This window comes from Oryctolagus cuniculus, chromosome 7, assembly GCF_964237555.1.
Source record: "Oryctolagus cuniculus chromosome 7, mOryCun1.1, whole genome shotgun sequence".
NCBI classification, from domain to species: Eukaryota; Metazoa; Chordata; class Mammalia; order Lagomorpha; family Leporidae; genus Oryctolagus; species Oryctolagus cuniculus.
The window spans coordinates 89,601,328-89,627,027 of NC_091438.1; the positions used below are offsets into that span (position 1 = coordinate 89,601,328).

Sequence of the window (25,700 nt, forward strand, 5' to 3'; positions counted from 1 at the left end):
GTAGTGGGCTAATCCTCTGCCTGCAGTGCTGGCATTCCATATGGGTGCCGGTTCCTATCCCAGCTGCTCCTCTTCCTAGCCAGCTCTCTGCTATAGCCTAGGAAAGCAATGGAGGATGGCCCAAGTGCTCAGGCTTCGGCACCTACATGGGACACCCAGAAGAAGCTCCTTTCTCCTGGCTTTGGATCAGCCCAGCTCTGGCTGTTCTAGCCATTTAGGGAGTGAACCAGCAGATGGAAGATCTATCTCTCTGTAGCTCTACCTCTCAAGTAAATAAATAAATGTGTATTACTAAGTGAAAGAAGCCAGTTGGAAAAGCTATATACTTGCGTATATATTTATGTCACATACAAATATATATATATATATATGACATGCTAACAAAGGCAAAACTATTGAGACATTAAAATGTTTAGTGGCTGTGGGGTGTCAGTGGTTGAGAGGGAAGAACAGATGAAGCACAGATAATTTTTAGGGCAGTGAATCTATTCTGTATGATATGAAAAAGGTGGCTATATGTCATTACACATTTGTCAAAACCCACACAATGGACAATATCGAATAATATGTAAAGTGGATTGTTATGCAAACAACGGACTGTAGATGATAATAATTGTCAATGTAGGTTCAGAGTAAAACAAATGTACCACTGAGGTGTGAGAAGTCCATGAGAGAGGTTACTTATGGGCAGAGATAGGGGTTATTTGAGATCCCTCTGTACTTTCTGCTCAATTTTGCGATGAACCTGAAACTGCTCCAAAAGTAAATTTTATTAACTTACAAAAAGTTAAGGAACCATGACTGCCAAAGACTCAGACATTTAAACATTCTTGAAATTACAGAAAATATTTTAAATTTCTGAAGCGCTAAAAGGCAAGATTATGGGACTGGTGCTGTGGCATGTCAGGTAAAGCTGCCATCTGTGGTGATGGCATCCCATATGGGTGCCAGCTTGAGTCTGGCTGCTGCACTTCTAATCCAGCTTCCTGATAATGCTCCTAGGAAAGCAATGGAAGATGGCCCAAGTGATTGGGCCCCTACACCCACATGGGAGATCAGGAAGAAGCTCCTAGCTCCTGGCTTTGGATTGGCCCATCTCCAGCCATTGGGCCAATTGGGGAGTGAACCAAGGGATAGAAGACTTCTCTGTCTCTGTAATTCTGTTTTTCAAGTAAATTAAAAATAAATCTTAAAAAATAAGGCAAGAATATGGTTCTTATTTATGATATTTAAAGCAAAGATAGGTATTACAAATTCATTCTGCTATATGCCATGTTAAAATCATATACATATTTAAATGTTATTGAACTTAGCTTAAAGCAGAAATCAACTTTAGTAGGTAAAAATTCAACTTGGTTTAATACATATGCTGATATATGGATATATGAGTTGTATTCATCCACTTTGCAATTACAGACATTTTACTAATCTGAATTTAGTAGCTAATATGGAACATTAACATGAATATTTACCTTTGAGTCATAATTTTGAAGGCATCTGGGAGGTAGCAGTCTGTATTCTCCATCTGAAAGGGGTCAGCATCACAAATCTTGTCATCTGTCCGACCATAGTTAGCACTCTCAATCATGATGACATCACTGCCTGGACATCGTAGATCTATGGAATAACCTTCGCAGGATAATTCTCGTCTAACTAGCCCAAATGGTAAAGCTGCTCGGCTGAAACCTTAAAACAAAAAAGAAAGAAAACCTTTAATTCACCTTTGAAATATATTTTGTAAAGCATTTGCATCAAATAATATGATTCATGTCTACCATCAAGAAATGCATTTATTAAAAAATTCTCTGGTCCTTTACTGTCAGATATTTATTCATACATGTTTTCTTTCATATATCTTTATTTGGACTCTTCATTTTAAGAAACAAAGCATTTTCTTTAGTATAATTAGAAACTAAATGGCTCTTTTTGAGTAAATACAAGGAAAAATAACAAATATAATCATTGGCTTAGTGACAAATTTTACCAATATAGACTCTAGCAGCTAAATAAGGAATAATTTTCTTTGGTGCAATGAAATAGGAGCACTGCTGTACACTGGCCTTTACTTTCATATATGTCAGAATCTTAGCTTTAAAATACTTTTGTCTTAGTAGTTTTTCCCTTAAACTAATCAAGTATCTATGGCAGTAAGATCCTTCTAGCGCAATCACTTATGTCAAGTTATAGAAACTTCACTTAAACCAACATCACTGAAAGGATTCAGGAGAGACAGACCTTCAAAGGAGCTAGCACTGTCCCCAAACCTACCCCAAAACATCAACCAGGAAAGGGTAAACTTTCTGAGATTCAGTTTTGTCACCTACAAAATGAAACATCTGTGACATTGCTTGTTCTACCTGTAAGACTCTAACATGAAATGTACATAAAATTCTTTGAGTGCCATATAAATTTATGTGTGGTACACTGGGTAGAATGTAGACAACAACTGTTCATGGGTGCTACTAAAAAGATTCCCCAATGGAATAAAGGACTAGACTTTTATGTTTTAATCACAATTTCCAAGTAGGGGTCTCACAAAGTAATAACAAAGAGTGAAAGCAGGGAAAGCCAAGAATAGCAGAGAAAAATGTTCGAGAGGGAGATCCCTGCTGTGCCACTGTGCTAATGTTGGGTTAGCTACCGAATCAAAAACTTCGACCCTGACTCAGTTACTTAGTGCTCTATCCTGTCATAACCCGTCACCTCTCTAGCATTCCTATTATAAAAGACAGTATACTGACACTTTCAGTATTTTTTTCTTATTGCTATCCTTTTTATTATTCTGCATCATACGAATTATGTCACATATCCTTTTTTATAGAAAAAAACTGACAGAAATAAAACGAACTATTTCAAACTATCAACATCTAAGCTGTCCAGGTGGATTGTGTCCAGGTCAATCCCAGCCCAAAGAGTGTCTCTGCATCTTGAAGGCATCATGCGTTTCACTAATTCAATGAAACAGAAAGTCATCAGCGTAAAAATGCTACTGATTCACACTTACTGGTATGCATTAGAAAATCAGCAATTTCCAAACCTGGCTGAACTCTCTACGGAAAAAACTAAAGGTATAACTGGACTGTAGAGGGGAAAAAAAAAATACAAGATTTGAAACACAGAGATCTTCAGGAGGCAATGGCCAACTGCAACTTTGGTAAGTTTTCACTAAGACGGTTCACAGAGTTATGAAAGCACTGAAAAGTGTACCAGGAAAGGAGACAGAAACAGCGCTGGGCAAATGCCTAACAAATGGCAAACAAGCCGGGCTTCCAAAGGAGGCTTCTTCCCCAGGTTCATACATAAATTAGGTATTTTTCGCTTCTGCCCCTTCCCTGATCCTGAATTATACTGTCTATACAAATAATCTTGCTTAAACTAGTGTTTTTATGTTAGTTACAATTTAAAATACTTTTTTAGGGCTTAGGTAGGTTGACAATTATTTTTTGAAAACAGTTCTGTAGAAAATCAAACAAATAACATGAAATAAAACTTTGCAGTGTAACCTATGTGAAATAGGATGGTGATCTGTGTAATTCCATAATAAAACCATAAATAATATTATTGGAATATGCTAGCAATATTAGAACATGCTATATTAAAAGACTGGTTTAGAGCCATGATTCACCATTCTTACCACTTTATCACAGACATAAAACTGATAATAAAGTAGAGCTGATTTTAAACTGAGCCCTTTTTAAAATTGAAAACAGAAGATTTTATTTATGTGAAGGGCAGAGGACAAAGAAAGAGACAGAAATAGATTCCAACCGCTGGTTCTTTCCCTAAATAGCCAAAACCAGCTAGCGCTAGCCCAGCCAAAAGCCAGAAGCCAGGAACTGCATCGCAGTCCTCCAAATGGGTGACAAGAGCCCAAGTTCTCAGGTAATCTTCCTCTTCTTTCCCTGGCGCATTAACAGGGAGCTGAAATGGAAGCAGAGCAGACTTGAACCAGACTCTGATGTGGGATGCTGATGCTGTAGGCAATGGCTTCACCTACTATGCCACAATGCCATCCCCAGACTGAATCCTTTAATTTTTTTTTTTAAGATTTTATTCATTTATTTGAGAGGTAGAGTTACAGTGTGAGTAAGAGAGACAGAGAGAAAGATCTTCCTTCCGTTGGTTCACTCCCCAAATGGCCGCAACGGCCCAAAGCCAGGAGCCAGGTGCATCTTCCTGGTCTCCCATATGGGTGCAGGGGCCCAAGGACTTGGGCCATCTTCTACTGGTTTAATTTCCTTCTCTGAAGAATTAAGCCATTCCAAAATCCTGTAAAATTACCCCAATCTATGAGTCTAAAGAGATAAACTCTTTTTAATCAGGTATAAATGCTATTCTAAAAGTTTCAAGTACTTGATAATTTATAAATTACTTGCTGTATTTCTTTAAAATACAAACTGACATTGTTAACACAGATTTATTATGGCACAAAATCATAGATGGGAGACACTGTCAAGATATTTCTCAAAATTACATGTGATGAATGAGGCAGAGTTCATAGAAATCACCAGAAAACATGCATTTTAATTAACAATTCAGGAAGAGGAAAACAGACAGAGCTCAGGTATGGGGGAAGAACAGTTTGTATAAATTTTTAAGAAAAACATGTACACAATTGTGGCTTCTTTGGTACTTAACATTACTTTCCAGAAGCTTCAGGGGTATAATTCAACATCTTTCCTGCAAAATATTACTTCAAAGAACTACTGCCATTAATATTAATTTTAGAAATTCAATATTTTCAATAAGTAAATCTTATAAAAGATCCAAAATATATCTCTTTAAAACATTTATCTACTCCTTTATTTGTAATCACATTTATGATAAACACTGAGTCACAGTAAGAAATTATCACAGGTGAGGCTACCATTTATTTAAAAAAAAAAGATTTATTTAATTATTTATTTGAAAAGAGGAAATACAGAAAGAGGGAGAGGGAGAGAGAGAGAGAAAGAATGAGAATATGTCTCCCATCTGCTGGTTCACTTCCCAAATGGCTGCAACAGCCAGGACTGGGCCAGGCACATCTGGGTCTCCCACACGGGTGCAGGGGCCCAAGAACTTGGGCCATCTTCCAAATGCTTTCCCAGGCGCATTGGCAGGGAGCTGGATTGAAAGTGAAGCAGCAGGGACTTTGAACTGGGGCCTATATGGGATGCTATCATTTCTTAGTTGAACCTTCCTACTTTGTACAAAAACAGTCTTACCTCTCAGAAATTGGCTATTTTAGAATACATATTTTGAAAAAGTCATTTGCCATGGTTACATTAATGATTCCCAAATCCGACTGTATCAGAATCACCAGGTAAGCTTTTTAAAAAGTGAGATCGTCAAGCTATATTCCAGACCTACTGAATCAGAACCCCTGGATTCTGGAGAGGCTGGGATATCTGTATTTGCATAGGAAAATGTTAATTTATTTACAATGTGCTGATATAATAACTAAGATGTGCCCAGAATTTCTCTAAGGCCTTTTTAAAATAGTTTTTATTTCTCTATTGAGAGTACCTATTTGTTAAATCATTGTCATCATATTTCCTCTTAATTTTCTAATATAATTTTACTCTAATCTTTGAACATATTTATAATAGCCACTTTGAAATGTTTATCTGCTAAATTTAACATCTGGATCTACATCAGAGGCAGTTTCTATTGAATTCTTTTTCTCCTGAGTATGGGTCAACTCTCCTGCTTCTTTGCATATATGGTAAATTTTCTGATGCTGTTGAAAACTATATGTTTTACAGCACTTTGGCCTCAGAATCAGCCTTTAAGGCATTCAGATCTGGCTTAAAAGCCCATGAGAGTTTCTTAGGCATGAAAGCCAAGACACTGTGGCAAAAAATGACCTACATGAAAGATCTCTGTGAGTGAGATCTCAATGGAAAGAACAGACCATCAAAGAAGGAGGCACCTTTCTCTGAAGGGAGGAGAGAATTTCCACTTTGATTATGGCCTTGTCCAAGTAAGTTTGGAGTTTGTGAACTCAAGAGGCTTCCATAGCCTTGGCAGCTCATGACAAGAGCCTCAGGTGATTACTGATATCATAAATAAGAGTGTCAATTGTTAAATCAACAACGGGAGTCACCGTGCACTTACTCCCCATGTAGGACCTCTGTCCTTGTGTTGTACTATATGAATTAATGGTAAAACTAGTATTCCTACCCAGTCCTCTCATGTCTCCTGTGCACAGGTGTGAATGCACACTGAACCTGGGGCTCTTTCGTTTCTAAGATTTACCTGTTACATTTCAGACAGCCCTCCAGTCTCTGCAACTGGAACCAAGACCTAAGGCTGGTGGAGCTACAGGTGGCCTCTGTGTTTTCTGCAATGTTTACTGCCTTCACTGATACCAGTACTGTGCCTGGAATCCCAGCCACAACTCCTCATCAGGTCAACTCACTCTGGTAGCTAAGCCACTGGCTTTCAAGGCCAGTCCTGCCCTGATGAGGCAACCACAATGACATAGCTAAGGAGTAAGAAACAAGGCACAGAAGCTAGATGGCTTTAAACTTCCACTGTGCATACCAGAAACTGGAATGGATTTTCATAAACAAATACTTCCCTGCTTGATCAGCTTTGGTTTATTTCCAATGCCCAAAATGGCTGTTGCTGACAATTTTTTCCAATTTCGTAGGTGACTGGAAGAGAAGTTTATACTCCCTTCACTCCACCACTATCAAAAGTCCCTGCAAGGACAAATATTACTGCCTATAGATCCTTAAAGCAAACTTATGAGACAGGCACTCATTGTCAGCGTTTGCAGAGCAGGAAGCTGAAACACAGAAGAAGTTTTTCCATAGTCACATATCCAGGCAGAAGGAAATTAGTGTTTGAGACCCAGCAATTCAGCTCCTGTGGTCATGTGCTTAGTGCTTCTTTAGTGGTTCTCCAAACAATTGTCAGCAGCAGGGTTGGGGACCACTGAGGACATAGCTATGAGGTACTGGGTGCTGCCTTGGGGGAAGATGAGGAACAGTAGGTAAACAGAGTGTCTCATGGTCAAGTATTCAGTGAAATAGCTCAGTCAACATAATCAGCATAAAGAAATTGCCAACTTAAAGCCTTCTAACCACACTATGACATTTATTTTAAGCTGTATTTTCAATCTATTTCTATTTCAACAAAGGAAAAAAATACATCCCAACAAGCAAAGTGTAATCCAATCCATCTTGCAACCCTGACAATCGAAGAGAGAACTAGTAGGAGGCCCTGTGAGCAAAAAATCAATATTGCAGCTTTGTGCTGTGCAAATGTGAATACTGCCAAATAGCGGTGCTTAGAGTAAAATGAACTGTTTTGCTCCATTTCTCCTCTCTGAACAAATGATTCTGAAAAGACAGTTTTTTTTCCCCCAAGCTATAAAATGTCAAGCAATAACTCTCGGTGCTCTAGGCTAGTGATTGGAATAAATACCTCCGGGCAACAGGTGCAGCGACTTAGGACTGCAATCATTCACATTCAGGGGCTAACTCCTAATAAACAGATGCACTGCTACCAGAAGAGAATTTGTAAGACCAGAATTGGAATTTCATCATCGGATTCTGCATTGTTTATGAGCATTTCCACAAGGAATGTGCTGCTCTGGGAAGTAACAGCAGAATCTGTTGTGATGGACTTTCACACTTGATTAGGAACATTTGCTTTCTAAGATTGTCTCTAGTTTGTTCTTCATACCTGTCTGTGAAATCATGCATTCTTATGAAAATGTTCTCATTAAGCTATAATATTAAAACTTCAACTTTTCTGCTACTGTTCTTCTTAATGTCTTTGAACTAAACCGTGTCATGGACGCTTAGGCTCACGCTGTCTGAGGGTCCTGGGAAGCACCATGCCTTTTGATTATCAGGACCCTCTACGGGACTGAAGATGTGACTCCAAGCTGGATGGATACATTAACTCAGGCCACACTCAATTACCACTGCTGCATATGAAATCTCCGAATTATTCCTGTTTCTGTGTTAATGAGATGTCTTCCAAAACTGGAAATGAGAAAAACACCGAATAAAGTGGGAGGGGAAGGGCATGTTTTCAACCAGGCTGAAATGAAACTTACAAGCCTCTAGAAAACTTATTTCCAGTTCATCTTAATTTAGATGATGAAGGTATTAAAAATACACCTAAAGGTAAATTAATGCACTAATAGTTCAACTTTGTCACTTATCTCTGTATATTCACACAGTCAACTGAACAGTTTCAAACATTAAAAAAACATATAATAACACTTTTTATACTGAAAGGTAGTATAGGTCCGCTTTTGATCCAGCTCTCTGCTGTGGCCTGGGAAAGCAATGGAGGATGGCCCCAGTTCGTGGACCTGGAGGAGGTTCCTGGCTTCAGTTCGGCCCAGCTCTGGCTGATGCAGCCATTTGGGGAGTGAATCAGCAGATGGAAGACCTTTCTCTCTGTCTCTCCCTCTCAGTGTCTGTAGTTCTACCTCTTAAATAAATAAACAAATCTTTAAAAAAAAAAAACTGTTATCAATCAAGCTTAGCAATCAAACCCTAAAAACCTACTTGTTTGTGTATTAACACAATTTTTGACTTCTCAGTGCTATCTGAGGAGCCTAACCTATGATATACGTAGATTAAAGAATTTTTACCAGTTGGAACCTGCCTCCTGGTACAGAGGGTCAGGCTGCTGCCTACGGGAACATGGGATTCGAACCAATCCAGCTCCCTGAGTATGTGCCTGGGAAGCAGTAGAAGATGGCCCAAGTACTTGCTCCTGCCACCCATGTCGGAGACCTGGGTGGACTCTGGGACATCGTGGCCATTTGGGGAAGTGAATGAGCAAATCAGAGTTCCCTCCCCTCTTCCCTCTTTCTCTGCTCCTCTGCCTCTCAAATAAACCTTTTTGTTTAAAAAAAAAAAAAAATGAAACACCAAAGAAAACCTCACAGAAATAAAAAATCATTCAAAACAAAGTGTTCACAAAATTTAAGATCATGTAACTACAAAATATTCAATATAAAAGAGTAGAATTCCTTAGCTTCATGAGTCATTTGGTGTAGAAGCTGGTGTTTATTTTGTTCAAACAACCAAATTGGAAATTTTTCATCAGGAAGCTTTTCAAAAACTTTTTTGCTAAGGAGAATATTAAGTTTGAAATTTTATAACTTTATTAAAAAGCAAAATTGACAAATACAAAATGCTATGTTTACATTAAGAAATAAATAAAAATTCCTAACAAATCAATGTATAATGCAAATTAATACATAAATCCAATTACATAAGCAACCAGAGCAAAAAAATTCCAACTCTGAGATCTGCTAACAGTCACAAAATTCTGGACACTGACTGTTTTAAAGTAAAAATCTTTTTTTAGAATGCTATCACCTGTTAGGTTCAAATATTACTACTTCTGAAAAATGTTTCAATATTTTAAGGAGAACATATGCATTAGGAGCACTTCAAAACATTAGAGATCATAGTCTTTATTAGAAAGAAATTAATCTCTCCTGCTTAAAAACTTCTAAATTATCCACTACACAGTAATAATCCATGAGTGCCATTTAAACAGCAATTTGTTTTAAAATACTATCAGTAAAATAGTGAACTTCAAACTTCCTGACAATTCCGTCTACTAGAAGTAATAGACACACAGGGCCGGCGCTGTGGCACAGCAGGTTAAAGCCCTGGCCTGAAGCTCCTGCATCCCACATGGGCGCCGGTTCAAGTCCCAGCTGCTCCTCTTCTGCTCCAGCTCTCCGCTATGGCCTGGGAAAGCAGTAGAAGATGGCCCAAGCTCTTGGGCCCCTGTACCCACGTGGTAGACCTGGAAGAAGCTTCTGGCTCTCAGCTTCAGATTGGCCTAGCTCTGGCTGTTGTGGCCATCTGGAGAGTGAACCAATAGATGGAAGACGTCTCTCTGTCTCTCCCTCTCACTGTAACTGTTTTTCAAATAAATGAAATAAATCTTAAAAAAAAAAAAAAGTAATAGACACATAAGGAGATGCTTGTAATAGTCTGGGCAGATTGCCATATTGCATATTACTTTAATTCTGACCTGCTTTCCAAAAATCATGTAGTGAATTTCATATTGGGCTTCAATATTCCCCAAGTACTTGGTGCCTGCCTGTAATTTTTCTTGCCACACAGGATAGTTTACTTGTTTTTCTCTTAGGCTACAATAAGCCTTCAAAAGCTGGTTCAAAGTTTTCCCAACCAGGGGAAAGGATCTGATCGTAGGTTTGGTCATCTGTTCTGTTTCTTCTTAATAACATTTACTGAGCACCTGCTACAAGTCTAACACTCTTTCAGAAAACTAGGATACAACGTGAATGAAAACAATAATGGTCCTTCTGCACTGTATCCTATCTATCTGGTTCACCACCACAATGCCAAAACCTGGTAAAGGGACAGTCTACAATACTCTTTGTAAAGGAAACAAAATAAACATACCTTAAATAAATGGATGCATATGAATGAATGAATGAATGAACAATTATCAGCTCCTCCCTCAGAGCAGACAAATAAATATTAAGAACCTTACACTCCTCCCCTATTGAGCTGAGCTTTTCAATAGAATGTGAATACTATAAATCTTTGAATCCTTTCTTCTTAAATTAAAAACTTATTTCCTTATTTGAAGGCCAGAGTTACAGAAAGAGGAAGAAACAGAGAGAAGGATCTTCCATCTGCTAGTTCACTCTCTAAACAGCCACAATGGCCAGGGCTGGGCCAGGCTGAAGCCGGGAGCCTGGAACTCCATCTGGATCTCTCATCTGGGTGCAGAGACCCAACATGTGGGCCAACTTCTGCTGCTTTCCCAGGTGCATTCTGGATCCGAAGTGGAGTAGTTGGAACTCGAACTGGCGCCCACATAGGATACCAGCACACAGGCTGTGGCTTAATCCACTGTGTCACAACGCCAGCCCTTAATTTTTGTATCCTTGATTTCCAACAATGATTAAAACATAGTTGCATTCAATTTTTCTTTATATTATTTTTAAACATTTTTAAAAATGTATTTTTATTTGAGGGGTGGGTTTTTGCAGCACAATGGGCTAAGCCTAGCAAGCCCATATTCTGTATCAGAGTGCCAGCTGGAATCCTGGCACCTCCCCTTCCAATCCAGCTTCCTGCTAATGCACCCCAGGTGATGGCTCAAGTACCTGGGCCACTGACACCCACAGGGGGGACCTAGATTGATTTGCAAGTTCCTGGCTTCAGCCTGACTCAGTCCACTTGCTACTAGCATTTGGGGAGTGAAGTTCTTTCTCCCTCTCTCTCACGACTGCTCTGCCTTTCACACAGATGAAAGTAAGTAAATTTTTAAAAACTATTTGTATTTGAAAGATACAGAGACAGAGATCCTCCATCCACTGGTTCACTCCCCAAATGCCAACATCAGCCTGGGGCTGAGCTGGGCCAGGCACAAGTCAGGAGCCAGGAACTCAATCTGAGTATCCAAGGTGGGCTGCAGAGGTACTTCAGGCACCACCTGCTGCCCCACAGGGTGTGCATTAGCAGGAAGCTGGAATTCGCTCAGGACTCAAACCCAGGCATTCTGATACAGGATGCCAGTGCCATCTAAACCACTGTGCCAAATGCCTGCTCCTATTTTGTGTTTATTTTATACTTTAATTCTTGTGTACCAAAAGATGCCAAACATTCTCCAAAACATAAAAATTGGTTTTTGAAGGAAAAAACCTTTCATTTATTCACATATATATAGACATATTTGTTTTTTTAAAGTTTCTAGCTTTATATTTAAGCTATGCACATTATTAGAAAATGCTGTATTGAAAAACAATCCAGATTTCAACAGATAAATGACGTAAGAACCACAGGCCTCTAATCAGCGGGATTTAACTATGAAAGTCCTTTCAGGACTAACCATTACCCGAGAGAGCTGAAAATCACCCCCAGAACAGTGGACTTAGCTACCTAACAGCATTACAAAGACCAGCCTACTACTTTGCCCTCTATTTCTCCCTGGTATATCATCCCACAAAAGCAACAGGAAATATTCCTTACAAATTTTTTTTTTTACTAACTAAAACCAGTTTAACATCAAAAAGTTTCTATTAGGAAAGTACCTTCTTGGGGCCAGTGCTACGGCACAGAAGGTAAGCCTCCTCCTGCAGTGCCGTGCTGCATTCCATATGGGCACTGGTTCATGTCCCTGCTGCTCCACTTCCCAGCCAGGTCCCTGCTAACACACCAGGGAAAGCAGCAGAAGATGGCCCAAGTTCTTGGGTCCCTACACCCACATGGGAGACAGGGAAGAAGCTCCTGGCTCCTAGCTTCAGCCTGGCCCAGCCCAGCCGTTGTGGCCATTTGAGGAATGATTGTGCAGTTGGAAGATCGCTCTCTCTTTCTCCCCTGTTCTCTCTCTGTATCGCTCTCTCTCAAATAAATAAATAAATAAATCTTTATTTAAAAAAAAAAGTAATTTCTCTAGTATTTGAGAAATTCACAAATTAAAGTTCTTAAATGATTCTGTATATTAGCGATCAACACAGATGCCAGGGAGTAATTACAGAACAAACAACAATTTCACCATCTCTTCAGGTGTAACAATTTCCTTCCATCTCTATGCTGATTATTTATTTCACTATTCTATTTTATGATTTCTTTTGCCACTCTTTTGTTAATAGAAATTCTTTTAAACACCCTCCCCCCAAACACACACACACACCACCTCAAAGTATTTGTTCTTAAAAGCAACTAAATAGGCAGCAAAAATGCAGAAATGCGAGATCTGTTCCCCTTTGCAGTGACTCACGCGAAGACACCATGGCAAAAGGATTCCATTCCTTTCCTGTCACTGTATTACAGGGTGATGAAAAAACTAATTAGGGTAGAGACTTCCTTTAAATGATTTCCCAGGCAGGCCTCTCAGATCAAAGAGAGTCAGAATTCAGGTTCTAAGTCTTTTTGTTAATACCTTGCTGTATTTAAACATAACAACAAAATTTTAATGGTTTTAAAAAAAACACCCATTAATCAAAATTTCCTTTTTTAAAAAGGTACATTTAAATTAAATCACAAGAGGGACAATATTGTGTATGAGATTTCCATATCAATGAACTTTTATTAGGCAACAATAAACTCTATAGGCGTGAAGGGGATACCTCTCTAACAACCAGCTTCCTCATTAAAGGTATCTATAAGGGGGCCAATTAATATCAACTCCAGAACTTATTTGCATTAACAACATTGAAACTGCACTGAAACCACCCACTCATTTCTCTCAATCCCAAACAAGAATCCAAAATGTAATCACATTCAACCACTGCTGACTCAACCAAGTGCCCCAGAAGGGAAAGGCTTACAACCCCATATATAATCCAGGAGGTACTTATTCATCACTTCAGGAAAGAAAGGGTACAGCCTGAAACCCATCTCCTAACTTTTCATGAACTATTATACAGACTAACAATTTGATCATTTATAAAGTGCCATCCATTTAACCTTTTCCCACTACAGAGAGAGTGATTTCAAGTCTTTCTTCCTACGTGCATTTTTTAAAAAGGCACTGTTTCCCCAAAAACCTCAAGGAACTCTCTGAGTTAGTGCTTTGTGGGGAGCAATCCGGACTGGACTAAGTTACTGGAATTAAGACTTATTCTATGCATCTGCTCTCCCACAATATGGCCGCTGGGAGAGAAGAAAACAGCTTCTACCCAGCTGCCTCCAGTTCAACCAATAAACAGCAGGACCTGCTCCTGATTGGAGGAGAGCAGCGTGCTCGGCGTGTGGGCAGCCGAGTTAGGATTGGCGGAGGAGGACTATAAAGGAGGAGAGAGACGGCATGCACCAGGAACATCTAAGGGGAACATCTAAGGGAACACCTGTGCAGCCCCCGAGAGAGCCGGCCGGCGGTGTGCCGCTCCCCTGCGGAAGTGGGGAATGTGGCCAGGGGGAACTGCCCTTCCACGGAGGTGGAAGGGATAGTAGCCAACCCGGGAAGAACCAGCAGCAAACCCGGGGAGGGCCGAGCAGACGAAAGAACAGCGCAGGGTCCTGTGTCGTTCCTCCACGAAGAGGGGGAGCGACATAGTGGTGCCGTGACTCGGATATGAAGCCTAGCCAGGGTTTAGTGTCGTTCCTCCACCAAGACGGGGAGCGACAGTGCTTTTTTTTTTAATTGGACCCATTATAATTATTGAAGATGACAGTTTTTCTGCTAGGAGTTAGAAAGCATTTTCCACAGGTCTGGAGGGTTGCACTGGAAGGTAATAAGTAGTTTCCCATCTCAAAAAAAAAAAAAAAATAATAATAATTACAAGACTCAAAGCTGACAATTTCAAATTTTCCCCCAAACAATGCCTAAAATCTGATTTTTACTTTTTTGTTTAAAGATTTATTTACTTATTTGAAAGCCTGAGTTAGAGCAGGAGAGAGAGCTCCATCTTTACCCACTGTTTCACTCCCCAAGAGGCCACAATAACCATGTCCGAGCTGAGTCAGGAGCCAGGAGTTTCGTCTGGGTCTCCCAAGTGGGTGGTAGGGGCCATCTTCTGCTGATTTTCCCAGGCTAACTGAGAGGGAGCTGGATGGGAAGTGGAGCAGCCAGGACTCGAACTGGCAACCATATGGAACGCTGGCATTGAAGACAGAGGCTTTACCTACTATGCCACAATGTTGGCCCACTAAAATCTGATTCTAAGTTACGCTACATACATAAATATTTTCAAATATAAACTGTCTCTACTAACAGGTAAAACTGAAGATTATTTTTAATCTCATAAACAGATGTAAAGATAAATTTTTAAAAGAAGTAGGGAGCTTGTGAGATCAACTAAGTGGGTAATACAATATATAAAAAATAAATAAAACAGGAACACTCCTGTGAGGGCGGGTGATGCACTGCACACAGAGGTTCAGATGCCACTTGGACACGCTCCACCTATACTGAGTACCTGCCTCTGCTTCCATGCAGTTTCCTGCACACCCTGGGAAGGGCTCAGATAGTTGTTTACCTGCTACCACCTGGGAAAAACAGAATGCGTTCTTGACTCCTGGCTTCCAACTGGCTCAGCCCTGACAGTTATGGGAAATTTGGGGAGTGAACCAGTGGGTAGAAGATCTGTCACCTGCCCCCCCCACTCCGCCTTTCTTTCAAATAACAAATAAATAAATATCTACATTTTTAAATGAAAAAAAAAATACTCCAGTGAGCATTGCGACTACTATACTATTCATTTGTACAGTGAATTCCCCTGGACTTATTAAAAGCTGCAAAATCCCATAAGTGAAACCAAATGCAGTAGAGTCCACCTTGTGAATTTCACCTCAAAATGTCATAGATGCAAATGTATAATCAAACACACTCGAAATGGAAAACAGTATCTATTGTTGATTTATTCATTCAGTATGTATTTGTGTCCTTAAAACATTCTATGTCATCTATTAGACTACTTTGGAACAAGCCAAAGAAACTAATATTCAAACAGGAGGCAATTCACCACTTCCTTCCATAAACTACAAAAAGCACACACCATGGAAGAGGCCTCCCTGAAGCCAAGAGATAACTCAGACAGAAGTACTCTCCCAACTGTGATACTGTGAATTAAAAGGAAAACCCATTCCCAAGGTGGAATTAAGGCCACAAAAATCATTCCTTAAATGACAATAATGTCTTTGATTTCAGGGTTAGTTTCAATGTTATCTTTGCATTTTGCCACTGGGGTTTGATCAATTTTTAATGAAATGATGAGATTTTAGAGAACACACTCAAATTATATTCAAATCTGTGTCATCACAACACTCAGGGTAGGTAGGAGGAAGGGAGGGAGCTAAGTTTAATCTGACATTGTAACGTTATGAATTTTACTGTAGAAAAGAAATGATACTCCTTTTCTGCAAATTAAAATAATATCCTTTTTTGTATTTAACTGCCAAGCCGAACATCAAGGGAACTAAGAAACAGCATGGTAGCAGATGTGATGGTATAGGCCTTCCCCACACACCACAGCCCAATTGTAGTCTTTCATACTAGCTCCCTACAGGTTCCAACAGTGCAGAGGCAACTGAGCAGTTCCAACTTCTGGATCCAGAGGTTTCACAAATTACAAGGAGTTGCAGAAAAAAAGACTCACAGGCTGGAGACAATGCTTCTATGCCTTGGTGTACTCCTCTAATGCCCCTTCCCTGCTACTTTAAATGTTTACTCCTTTTACAACCTCAAATACTTTTAATTTCATCCTCATGAAGCTGAATGCTATCAGATTAAAAAGTTCCCTTTACTATTCAAGGGGGAAAACAACAGAAGAAAGACTTGATAAGAGTCACAACAACAAGCAAAAGCTTATCAGAAAATGAGTGAGCTGAAGTGAATCTGATGTATAAGGACAGCAGGTGTGATTGAGAAAATTACATTTCCACAATCCGTGCAGCATGGTGGCTTAAGGACAACACAGGAGCAGGAACCAGTATTATTCATGGAAGTATGCACTCTACCTCTCTCTACATCAGAGAAAAATGAGCACGTGGTCACTGAAAACACACAGGGATGTGAATTCTAGTTCTGCCATTAAGTGAAGGGGCAAAACTGAAGCACGTTACTTTGAAAATGAACTTGTTTCCTCAGAAGACTGCTGTAGCACTCATAATTAATAGCAAAAGTCAGCAAGTATTCTACTGTTCTACAAGTGAAATGCAAACCTGGGCTACTAGCTACTCACACGCTACATTCTAAATGGGAGTTTGATCACTGAGTTTTTCTTTATTCTTTTTTTTAATTAATTTATTTATTTATTTTTTATTTTTTTGACAGGCAGAGTGGACAGTGAGAGAGACAGAGAGAAAGGTCTTCCTTTGCCGTTGGTTCACCCTCCAATGGCCGCCGCGGCTGGCACACCACGCTGATCCTAAGCCAGGAGCCAGGTGCTTCTCCTGGTCTCCCATAGGGTGCAGGGCCCAAGCCCCTGGGCCATCCTCCACTGCACTCCCTGGCCACAGCAGAGAGCTGCCCTGGAAGAGGGGCAACCAGGACAGAATCCGGCGCCCCTACCGGGACTAGAACACGTGGAGGATTAGCCTAGTAAGCCGCAGCACCGGCCTTGATCACTGAGTTTTTCTATCATCTATGGCTAGCGATGGCTTTTGCGTTTTTCAATATTTCAAAAGAAAAATCCTAATATTTCTTGACAGGTGGAGATTTTATGAAATTCAAATTTATGTGGAAAGCAATGAAATTGGAGTCTTGGCAATAACACTGTTTAGATATTTGTTTCTTTCATGACATACATAATAATCTACATAGCACCTTCAATTTTGCCCCCTGGCCTACAAAGCCTGCTTACTATTTAGCCAATGACAGAAAACACTGGTTGACCACTATTCCAAATAGTTTAGCTAAAATTGGTTTTTTTCCAACAAATGTTTTGATATGGAGCAGAAACAGAAATATAGTATAACATGATTCTAGTGGTTTACCAGAACTAATTAAATAAGGTAGACCAAGATGTTTAGAGTAAGTTCTGTTTACCAAATCCCTAAAAGGTAGTGGGTTTTGGTACTGGGTAAGAATGTAATATGGTGGAAAAATGCATTATTTTTAAAGATTTATTTATTTGAAAAGCAAAGTTACAAAGAGAGAAAAGGAGAGACAGAGACAGAGAGAGAGAGAGAGATTCTTCCATGCTGAGGTGGCAGTTTAACCCACTGTACCACAGTGCTGGTCCAAAATAACTGCATTTTTTAAATGATCCCTTTAAAAGTCCCTAATATACTAATTTCATAATGCAAACAGATGCTATCAAAGTGTTAATTTCTAAAATGGACGTTATAATTTAAAAAAATTCTGGAAAAGGAGCTGACTTGGCTTAGAATCTTTGCTCTACTTACCCCATAAAGAGTTCAATGACACTGGAAATTCACCTTGATTATCAGTGTCCCAGTCTCTTTATTTAAAAAAGCAGCTTGATATTGAATTAACTCAGTGTTGGTACTAACAATAATAAATATAAAAATCCATTTTATCCTAAAAGCACTACCCAAATAGAAAACTGACATTCATTAGAAATTGAGAAAGCAACTCTGAATTTTTAACAATGAAAACCACACATACACATATTTATCTACAAGACACATTTATATGCTCCCTGAAGTACTGAGTTCCAGTCGTAATAAATTCAGTGTTGGAATAAAATACAAGAAAATAGGGGTAAATCTGAGCACCAAATAATACTGAATTTACATCCACAAAATAAAAGCCACCAAAAACAAAAGATTAATCCATGAAACCACACTCAACATCAAAAAGTACAGTGAACCAAGATAAACCATGTAATCAAGTAATACAAGGTTAAATACTGTACATAAAATGAGCCTACAAATCAAGATCAGTTTCAAAGTAGGTAAAGAATGGTGTTAATGTAGGTAGCAAATAAACACAAAAAGCTAAATCTCATGAGCAAGTACAAAAAAGAAGGCAAAAACATAAATTTGGTAATATTTTCTCCTACGTCAAATTATCTAAGATTTGTCTATATGGATATTGTAGAACACCATTATGAGATTATGAATTGGGACAGCCTTTCTGAAAAGATGATGATCAATTTCCACTGGTAAAACTCTATACTGAAATAATAAAAAAAAATTGACAACGACTTGAATAAAGCATATGAATAAGAAATTTGAGACAAACTAAGACCCAAACTACCCAAATTAGAGCATATGGACGATCTCTCTCTAACTCTGTCTTTCAAATAAATAAATGTTTTTTAAAAGTACAACGATTAAAACAGAATATGATGCAACCTTAAAATTATTATAATATTAAATAATGTAAGTAAAAATAGATATTACAAATAATACTCTAATAATATTTAGTGACTCAGAAATGGATTCCCATAAGAGTAAGTAAAAGAACTGTAAAACTACTTTATATACACATACAGAGGGGGGAAAAAAAAGACTCAGGAAATGGAAACCCCTTTTAGCCTAACAATGATGAACTGACTGGGCTCAGCCATCAGAGAGCTGATGAAAACTGGACACCAACCCTGAGGTATCAAGAAAGAGAACTCGGGTTAAGTGAGTTAAAGTGAGCAGGTGAATGAAAAGGCGCTCAGCCCAAGAGGAGAACAGAGATTGCCCACTTTATGGGAACAACATGGAAACAGACCATCTCTCTCACCCTAAGAACTGAAACAAAAATACCAAGGTTCTTACCCCCTCCCCCCGCCTCTCCAAACTAGATGCCTATGTGGCCATGGAAACCTTGGCAGTTCTTCCAAATACTGCATGTATTTCTATTTCCTACACCTTAATTCCTTTGCTATAGAGAAGATAAATTGGCTTTGGTGACCTGTGCCCAAACATATTCTCATCCTGTAAGCAAAATATATACATTGTTCAAGCAAAATACCAGGATATTACAGAAAGTTTCTGAAAAAAAAAATGGAATTAAAATCTAACATTTTGATTAAAAAATGTTTGAAATCCATGCAGTTTTTTCCTAACATGTATTCTCCATGAAATTCTTGAAGCTCTTGCATTTTCCTATAAATTGCATGGGTTTTTCCTAAACCCCACCTCTTCTAATTCATAATTAACTTCCTGCTATTTGTTCCAAATTTCCCTCAATTTTGTCCAGCTTTTTTCTCAGTAAGACCCATGGCTCACACTTTGTTGTTGTTTGTGACAACATTTATATACTGAAAGGTGGATAGCTGAACTAATTTTCTGGAAATATGCTATTTATGTAAGACAGAGAAGTAAAGGATACCTGTGACAAAGGTGCTAATGTAGAAAATTCAGTAGTTTTTTTTTAAACATTAATTTATTTGAGAGGCAGAGTTACAGAGAGGGAGGGAATGAAAGAGAGAAAGATCTTCCATCCTCTAGTTCACTTCCCAAATGGCCGGAGCTAAGCCGATCCAAAGCCAGGAGCCAGGAGCCTCTTCTGGGTCTCCTAAGTGGGTGCAGGGGCCCAAATTTGGGCCATCTACGGCTTTCCTGGGCCATAAGCAGAGAGCTGGATGGGAAGAGGAGCAGCGGGACACAAACCAGCATCCATATGGGATGCTGGAGCTGCAGGTGGAAGCCAAGCCTACTGCGCCACAGTGCTGGCCCCTCTAGTAGTTTTTTAATACCAAACAACAAAGTTAATTTGTTTACATTATACAATTGAGTCTTAAATAAGCTATTCACTATTAAATACTTGGTGCATGCATTACTGCCTTGGTAACTTTCTTCACACAGTTCTTCCCACCTGGAATTTCCCCTCTTAAACATTCAGTTTCCAGGCCTCCCTCTACCTTAGTGCTGAAAAACTCCCCTCCTCTTCAAGACGGGAAGGTTAGCCTAGCACTTAAGATGCCCACCTCTCACATCAGAGCAATGGACCAAGTTCCATCCTCTGCTCCAGCTTCTGATTCTAGCTTCTTGCCAATGCAGACTCTTGGAGGCATCAGTGACTGCTTAAGTAGCTGGGTCCTTGTCAACTCCACAGGAGACATGAATTAAGTTGCCAGTTCCCAACTTCAGCTTGGCCTATTCCCAGCCACTGTGGGCAGGCAATTATGAGGTAAAGCAATGGATACATTGATGCAGACAGCTCTCTGTCTCTCAAATTAAAAAAAAAAAAAAAAGGAATAAAAGAAAAATTTTAAAAGCTATCGTGAAACTATCAAAAGAGCCAATTAAGGGATGGATGGTTAAACTTTGCACCTATACAAACTATGTGCACCGGACTCCAAAAATCACACTACCAAAACCAGGTTTTAAAAAGAGAAGTTAACTTGTTGCCAAAGGAGAGGAGCATTTCAGGAAAGGAGACTGGTGTCTGTCACACATGCAACCCCACACCCTGAATCTTACTGGAAATGCAGAGCACAATCAAAACATCCATATTCTTCAGCACACTACAGGAACGTAGAGCTTCTCCTGCCCTTCACTCCAGCTCCCTGATGATGTGGACTGCTGACTCCCACTGACTGCTCTCCAGCAGTTTTCAGGCAAGCTTGTCTATGAGATTAACTTGTAGAAAAGTCTCCCTTTGTACTTACTCCACAGGTTGGTTAACCTGCTTGGTTCCTTTGGTGCGCTTTCACAACTAGTTTTTGGCCCCACACTGATTTTGAAAGTCTTAGTCTTCTGTGACATGCAGGCTTATTACTATGACCTTGTTAAATATATGGTACTGTGCAGTCAGACAGCATCCTGTACAGACTATCTAGACTTGAACTCAGCGCCTGTTTACTAGCTGAGTCAGATGGGCAAACTCTGTACTTCTGGTTCCCCACCTGTGGGTGATCTTGTGCCCGGCTGGAAGACTGCCTACCTAGCCTATGCAGGGGGTCAAAAGGGCATGGCATACCATGCCCCCCGGAGAAAAACCCTGGTTGAGACTCAGCACATTGAGACCCACACAGGACCTGACTGCTGGTAGGTGGCAAGGGCCGCAGGCACAATTCCCCCACCTCCGCTTCCTGCTGAGGGGCCTTATAACCATCAGCTAGATAAACAACTCCTAGATGTGGGCAAGTTGTGTAAAACAGCTCCAGGAGCTAAGTGACCTATGAGAGGACTGGTAAAGGGCTTTGGTGCCATCACTCACTCTGCCCAACAGAATTGCTGTTACTATCCCATGCTATTTATCCCCTTTGCCTACCCTATAAAAGCTTGTGCCTCATTGCTAATAAATGGACATGTTCACCGATACTGTCTCCAGTGCTTCTTGTTGAAGGATGCCATTGCCCCACCATCCCAACAGTGTGGGCCTCAAAGGACAAGCCTACACCCACCTGTAAGATTGGAGTAACAATAGCTCCTATGGTCCAATGAGTTTTGTGAAGCTTAAATGAATTAATACCTATGAAGTAGAAACTGACAACTGCTAAGTACACCATTTTGCCAGCACACTTTTCTTAAAACCTAGTGCATTTGATACCTGGTCATTCCAGCTTTGTTAGTGCAACTGATAAACGTTAGGGATTCCATCTCCAGCCAATCAAGGAAAGAGTCTAATGGGTAAATTACACACCAGATATAACCGAATAACTCATTATATGTTAATAATTTGAAGATTATGTAATCATAATTATAGGTAATTAGAAATAAGCTAGTCCCTGTGGTTCCCATCTCTTTACTTTCTATAAAGCAACCAGAGAAACATAGTGCACAGAGTAGATAGGTGGAGAATAGGGGTGATCGCTTGTAAGGGCTTGAGCTATTCAAGGCACAAGGTATATTATTTAACTTAACTCTCACAGTGACCCTGGATAAATCTGCAGAATGTTCTGGCTGAATTCTTATTGAATCATTTTTAAGGCTAGAAAAAGGAAAAATCTCTGAGAAATTTTGTCTGCCCACATACCCAAGTTATCCTACCCACCTCACCTCAAACAAACACCACATCCATATGAATTCTCTGAATTAACCACATGGATTCAAAATTAGCTATATTTTGTGTTTCTCTTTGCCTTGAATGCAGGAATGAGTATTTACTCACGTTTTTATGGTAAGCACTTAGTGCCTGGCTATAGCAAGCATCAGTACATACAACATGCTAATTTTACAACTCAGAAATATGAAGACTCAAGCTTATTTGCTGCAAGGTCACATTGTTACACAAGGAACCTGAAGACAGGCTTTAATGCTCCTCTCACTATACAGGGTACCTTGTCAAGTCCTCTTACAGGTTACTTTTTAGTTTCCAGGACACTTCACTTCAGCAATCTCTTACCCTGTTTTACCATGGTCATCACTGCAATCTTAAATCCCTAAAAATAGTTCCTATGCATTTATATTAAATATATTAAGTGCACATTAAAGGAAAAATGTGACAATTTTAAAGGATTTTCCATAGGTTGTATTAATATTATTTTTTGCTATAAGTTTGAATATATAACTCCCACACCCAATAACCATTTTGTATATTAGATAAGGATACTTCAAATGGTCTGTGAAAAACACAATTAAAAGGTACACTTATTCTGGTGCAAAAAATTTTGAATATTGGTAATGCACATGTGGGGTTTTCAAAAAGTTCATGGAAAATATTTTTTGCATCCAATGCACGAATTTCATACATTTTTACACTAAAACAATGCACTTTCTTGAAAATTATTATACAAGAATTGTGGGGGTTGTGGTGGTGAGGAAAACTAATAGGCAAAATTTCAAAGTGAGCCAAAAGCTAGTAACAAACATTTTAATGAGGACAACATTATTACATGTAAGATTCTTACAATGTTTTGGAGCATTCAGCTGTCAGAAATTTTTCTTACCAATATTGAGTGATCAAAGACTGTAAAGCGTCTCCGCAGGATTCAAAGGAAATAAACAAAAAGGTTACATGTATTGGTCTATTGCCTTGGTCAACTTTACTTTCATAGTGCTTAAGTACAAAGTCACTTGTTGGATAAATTATCAACACACTGAAACTGCCATTTCATTATTTTTAACAAATCCTCCTGTCTACGTATGACACTGTAATAAACATATTACGAAGCATGGGTATGCCCTTTGTGGAAACTGGATAAAAAGGAGATTTTCTACATATTGAGTCATGGACTTGTTCTAAGCCATGCAGAACTTTACAGGAACATATAGAGGAGTATGCTATCTGGTAGTGGAAAAGAACTGCTCGTGTTTCTATGTAGTGGTTTGTAGCTGTTTCAGGCTTTTAAATCTCAATCCCCCATTAAACTGGCAACTTTACCTGGATCAAAAATATCAGATCACTATATCCATTATTTCTAACTATTCTAACCACTAACTTTTTCAAACTCATTGTATGTATTTAATGCAAAAATGAGAGGTATTATAGTGTCAGAAATCTTATGTTAATAACTTCAGTCAAGAAAATATAACTACTTAATATTTAATCAGAAACTGCACTATTTTCTCAGGTATAACTAAGAATTTCTTTGTGCTACTTTCCCAGTGTCCATCACTGTATAGTTTGAATTCATGTGCCTTCTAAACGAAGACAAAAAAGACATTCTGTATGCAAACACAGATAGTTTCTTTTTTGTTTACAACCACTGTCACATAAGCTGGGTACTTAATAAACATACATTAACCTACCAACAAAATAACTGATCACATGACCAGATATTACTAGCTCAAATTTTAATTCCTTGATATAATTGCATTTTTTATCTTTTAAACTCAATTTCTTTTCACTGACCTATCTTTCTTGTGTATTGTAATTTTTTAGCTCTCTCATGCATTGAAATGCTAAATGAATAATCATGTTGTTCTAAGCAAGGTATCACTTACTGAAATAAACTTGCAATTTCCCCTTTCCAGCATCTGTCTTAACAGTATGAAGTGGGAGTAAAACAGACAGTAAGAGAAAACAAATGAGACACAAGACAATCAAAAGACAGAAAACTATCCTGATGGAGGAATGTCAAAGAGGCTTTCTTGGGAAAGGAAATTTCTTAGGGTCCCCAACATCAGGAATACATAAACTGAAACAAGTAAGGTTGTAACTGGAACTTAAATGAGCAAAGATCACATCAAAGTCATTTTCCAACCTGTAACTATTATTTAACTCAAAAAACCCTCATTTAAAAAAAACTACAATTTATAGAATGCATGGTTGAAAGTATCCAGTCAAAACATTTTTCTCCCTATAGTTTTGCATAATTGATAAGGTAAATTCCAATGTATGTTAATCATATATCATCCAGCATCTCACATATTAACTTGAATATTTTGAGAAATTATCAAAATATGTTGAACTATTTCCAAAACACTAAAGTGAAACTTAAAAAAGAGGAATACCTGACAAGCCCAGTTATCATTGTCACCATTTCATAGCTTATCTTCTGATATTCTCAACTCACTGATCCATTCCTTTTCTTCATTTTTCTCACTTTCTAAGTTTTTCTCTACTGCGGTTCAACAACAAATTACTACCTGTGCTTCTCTACAAGTGGATCTAATCCTAGCAGGCTTACTGGGTTTGACAGCTTTCCTGATCTTCAAGATGAACTCCACCAAATGCCCAAGTACAGTACAAAGGCTTCCAGACTGTCCAGCCACATCCAACCTGCCCAAACTCAAAACCTGCAATTTTCTGCCACAAATGAATGAACTGATACTGGAAAGATTATCTTTTAAGAACATTCTCTATTGTCATGAGATATTTTTTCAGTATGACAATCAGAACCAATTACTTCCTATGCTCTCATAGCTTTTAAACAGGTCTAAATTACCACCCTTGGCAATTAGGAATAATAATAATTTATATAGGTACTAGTCTCTCAGAATATCAAGTCTTACATCTTTCTTATCTTTTTCCCCAAAAAATATCAGCACGTGGCAAATTATATACACATTCTGCTATCTCAGAATGAGTTAAACATTTGAAATTTAATTTGGGGACCCTGAAGCAGTAAGACTTTCAGTACCATGTAGCACAGTATTTATTTCTCTTTCTCTCTCTCACATTTATAAACACACACACAAACACACACACAACTTGCCACAAGTATAAACTTCATTTAAAAATACTTGTTATATACAATGTACTCTGATATTTACCATTCTCATCCTATTGAGTAATGATCATATCCCATTAATTGAATACTGTTTTCACAAACTGATAAGGGGTTGCAACTCAGAATTTGAAAAGTACTCATCTAGTCCATGCCCTCCAATAAAGAAATTAGAACTGAGACTGGCGATGTGAAGTCCCAAGGTTTCTAAATTAGTTAATGTTGGGCAGCAATGTAAGACATTGTTCCTATAGTCTACGTAGCTATTGTGAACATCCTTAGCTTG

At 38.8% G+C, this 25,700-nt stretch overlaps 1 protein-coding gene across 46 annotated transcripts in view; it reads right to left on the minus strand.

Annotated features, from left to right (window-relative positions):
* ADGRL2 (adhesion G protein-coupled receptor L2) overlaps positions 1 to 25,700 on the minus strand; it is a 695,256-nt gene that overhangs the window by 87,285 nt on the left and 582,271 nt on the right. For all 46 annotated transcript variants that reach the window (XM_070078167.1, XM_070078187.1, XM_070078190.1 and 43 more), the window contains one exon: positions 1,473 to 1,686. In XM_070078167.1, the coding sequence (XP_069934268.1) occupies positions 1,473 to 1,686 (214 nt within the window). The remainder of the gene's footprint in view (positions 1 to 1,472; positions 1,687 to 25,700) is intronic.